Genomic DNA, 2,893 nt, shown 5'->3' with positions numbered 1-2,893 from the left:
AGTCTTGTCTACGGGATAAGACGAAGGGGAGTTGCTCTACGTGTTCGCTCGGATCTGAGGCATCGACGATCACGGATTGCAGTGGTACGTGTTGAGAACCTCTACTCTGCTCGTTTGCTATATTTCCATCAGATACTACCGCATCATCAGATGCCGAGAATACCGCGCCCAAGCGTCGGTGTTTGTCAGTAACTTTTCCAGACCAACAATCGACCTCTTCTGCGTGCTTTACACGGAGTCACTCATGCGTTGACACGGCTAAAGTGTCCAATGGCATTCACGACTCTCTACCTAGAGTCACCTTGGATGCAGCGCCGTATAGGGGCGTAGAAGATCCCTCGATACAATCATTGGCGACTTACCATTATGTGGAAAGTTACAAAGTAAACCCTTACGGTCATCTGAGTGGTTGATTTCTCGCCTTCTTCAGGACTATAATAGGCGCAATTCGACATGGCATCCGAGTGTGTCAGCTGGTCTATCTTCTACTGAAGGGTGTATGGGTGCCATCTTGGCCTGCCTCAGTGTGCTACCGTCCCAAAGGCGATATCGTCTCCTCACACGATGATATAGTGATTATATCGTTTCTGGATGTATTCGACAATAACACCTCGCATTACGCTACTATGACTATTACTATCATTAATATTTTTATGATTCTTCCTCTTTTCTCATAAGTTGGTTCTCCAAGCTGTGACAACTGCACCAAACTCAGCTCGTATTATAGTGCTTCAACGTCGTTTGATAACTCCTCACAACTTGGTGCTCGGCATAAGTCGTTCAGACCCGATCGTGGACGGACTGGACAGTTTATTGAGAGTTCTTCGTCGTATCGAAGTAGCTGTACTTCCTCAGAGTTCTATACGAGAATTCTTCGTGGAGATTTCCGAAACTCAGATTCGATTTTCCTCATGCGAAGTGTCTGGAATAGCTGTAAATAACTTATCTGTGATTTCGCACTCTACTACGCCGAAGTAAGTTCCACTATACTGTGTCAGTTCACTCAAGAACACTGTTAAACTTGCACATTACATTGAGGTTTTGCGTTTCTGATGGTGTCTTAATTCTACAATGGCGAAAAAAAAACACATATTGAAATGATCATGATTGAACAGTAACGAGCATAGAGTAATATATCGATGGTAATTAGCCAATGCAAATTCCTAGAACAAATATGTTGATGAAGGAATGATGTCATTGAGTCCATGTTGATTGTTCTCCTATTGTTGTGATTGCGACCTGATCTCTTCTATGAGAACGCATTCCTTTAACGAGGATAATGTTACGGCAATTAGCAGTAGTGCCTCTATAGGCCTAGTAATATAATATGTATTTTTTAGGTATGATATAAACAGGGGCATTAATATTATCATCCTTTAATGTTAATTAAGCAGTAGGAGTCTAGTCCGAGTCGCTAAATGTTGATCTGTGATGATACTGATAGTGATTCCCTCCAGCTTAATCAAGCGTATGACAGTGTTAGTAACATTGAGATAACACTACACTGGATATGTTTGCAGGAGAATGCCTCATAAGGCAGCATGATTATATTCAACCGAGGTAGGCTATCTTCATCATAAGCTCGGCCAAGGGATTTTTCCACTTGAGAGAGACATATTGTGTGCTACGGAGAATTGGGACAGCGATAATGATGCAGCATCATCTTCCAATAACCAGGAGATTATCGAGTTAAGTAATGCCTTCCGTGTTTGTCTACTTCCATTGTGCGCTCGCGGGTAATTAATCATTATACTGCTAACGACGACTTATTCTCAGCCTATAAACTTTTGCTTGGTATAATCGTTACTAGTAATGTCTCTATCCTCGAGGCTTGGTCCTTTGATGAATACTCGAGAGACTAAAGCCAGTACACAGTGGACTGTACACTCGTAAATTTAAGCCTAATCATGCGAGAGTTGATGTCCGTGGCTCACACTGGTCAAACACAACACCTTTCGAGGGGGCATAACAGTTGGAATATATCATACGATGTGTTCCTAACTGAGAGGGCTAGGAAGTAAACTCTTTTTCGTTCGCGCATAAGAGTTTTTAAACGAGCTTGGGTAAGTGGACTGATGAAAAACTACAACTGCAAAAACAGGAGATTCCCAACTAACTCGAACCCAATACCAACCGAGATTACACTATCAACACGCTAGCTTCAACGAGACATAGCGCTATGGGGAATGAATACGCCAGGAAATTGTTATTATGGGCACTGACGACTCGCGAACGCTGTGAAGCCAGATAGACGTGCTAAATGCCCAATATAAGGTATATAGAGAGAAACAAGAAGTGAAATAGTGTTAGGGTGTTGTAGAGTACTACTACTACTTTTGACCCTTGGTATACAAGTCGTAGTATACACCACGATTAGCCATAAGAACATCATGATTGCCAGATTCAACGATTTTACCATCAGTAATGACGTAAATAACATCACAATTACGAACAGTAGTCAACCTATGAGCAACAGTTACACTGGTACGACCAACAGAGGCGGTATCAATAGCATTCTGGACGATCTTCTCACTAGTAGAGTCCAATGCACTCGTAGCCTCATCGAGGAAAATAATATGAGGATCTCTCACAAGAGCTCTAGCAATAGCTGCTCTCTGCTTCTGACCGCCAGACAGACGACAACCTTTCGGGCCCATCGGGTCGTCCCACTTCACGCTGCCTCCCATAGAGGTAACATAATCCATATTGGACATACTAGCAACCTTCTCCAGCTCAGCCATAGACGCATCTTCCTTACCGTAACGGACATTCTCAGCGAGTGTCATATCGAAAAGGACAGGTTCTTGACCAACATAACCGTTTTTGCTCCTCCACCAGGCTACATCCAGCATCCTGATATCATCGCCACCAATGCAAATACTGCCACTCTCAA

The 2,893-nt window shown here is 43.1% G+C and overlaps 1 protein-coding gene across 1 annotated transcript; it reads right to left on the bottom strand.

Annotated features, from left to right (window-relative positions):
• Nucleotides 1-2,330: 2,330 nt before the first annotated feature.
• On the bottom strand, nucleotides 2,331-2,852 carry Pmar_PMAR027278 (multidrug resistance protein, putative; the record flags this gene model as incomplete). The annotated part of the gene is made up of 1 exon (XM_002772914.1): nucleotides 2,331-2,852. One exon carries the CDS (start codon nucleotides 2,850-2,852, stop codon nucleotides 2,331-2,333), a length of 522 nt encoding a protein of 173 aa, XP_002772960.1.
• Between the last annotated feature and the right edge of the window lie 41 nt (nucleotides 2,853-2,893).

Source organism: Perkinsus marinus (assembly GCF_000006405.1).
Source record: "Perkinsus marinus ATCC 50983 genomic scaffold scf_1104296959974, whole genome shotgun sequence".
NCBI classification, from domain to species: domain Eukaryota; phylum Perkinsozoa; order Perkinsida; family Perkinsidae; genus Perkinsus; species Perkinsus marinus.
The sequence above is the reverse complement of the archived record's forward strand: the minus strand, read 5'-3'. Positions and strand labels throughout refer to the sequence as shown.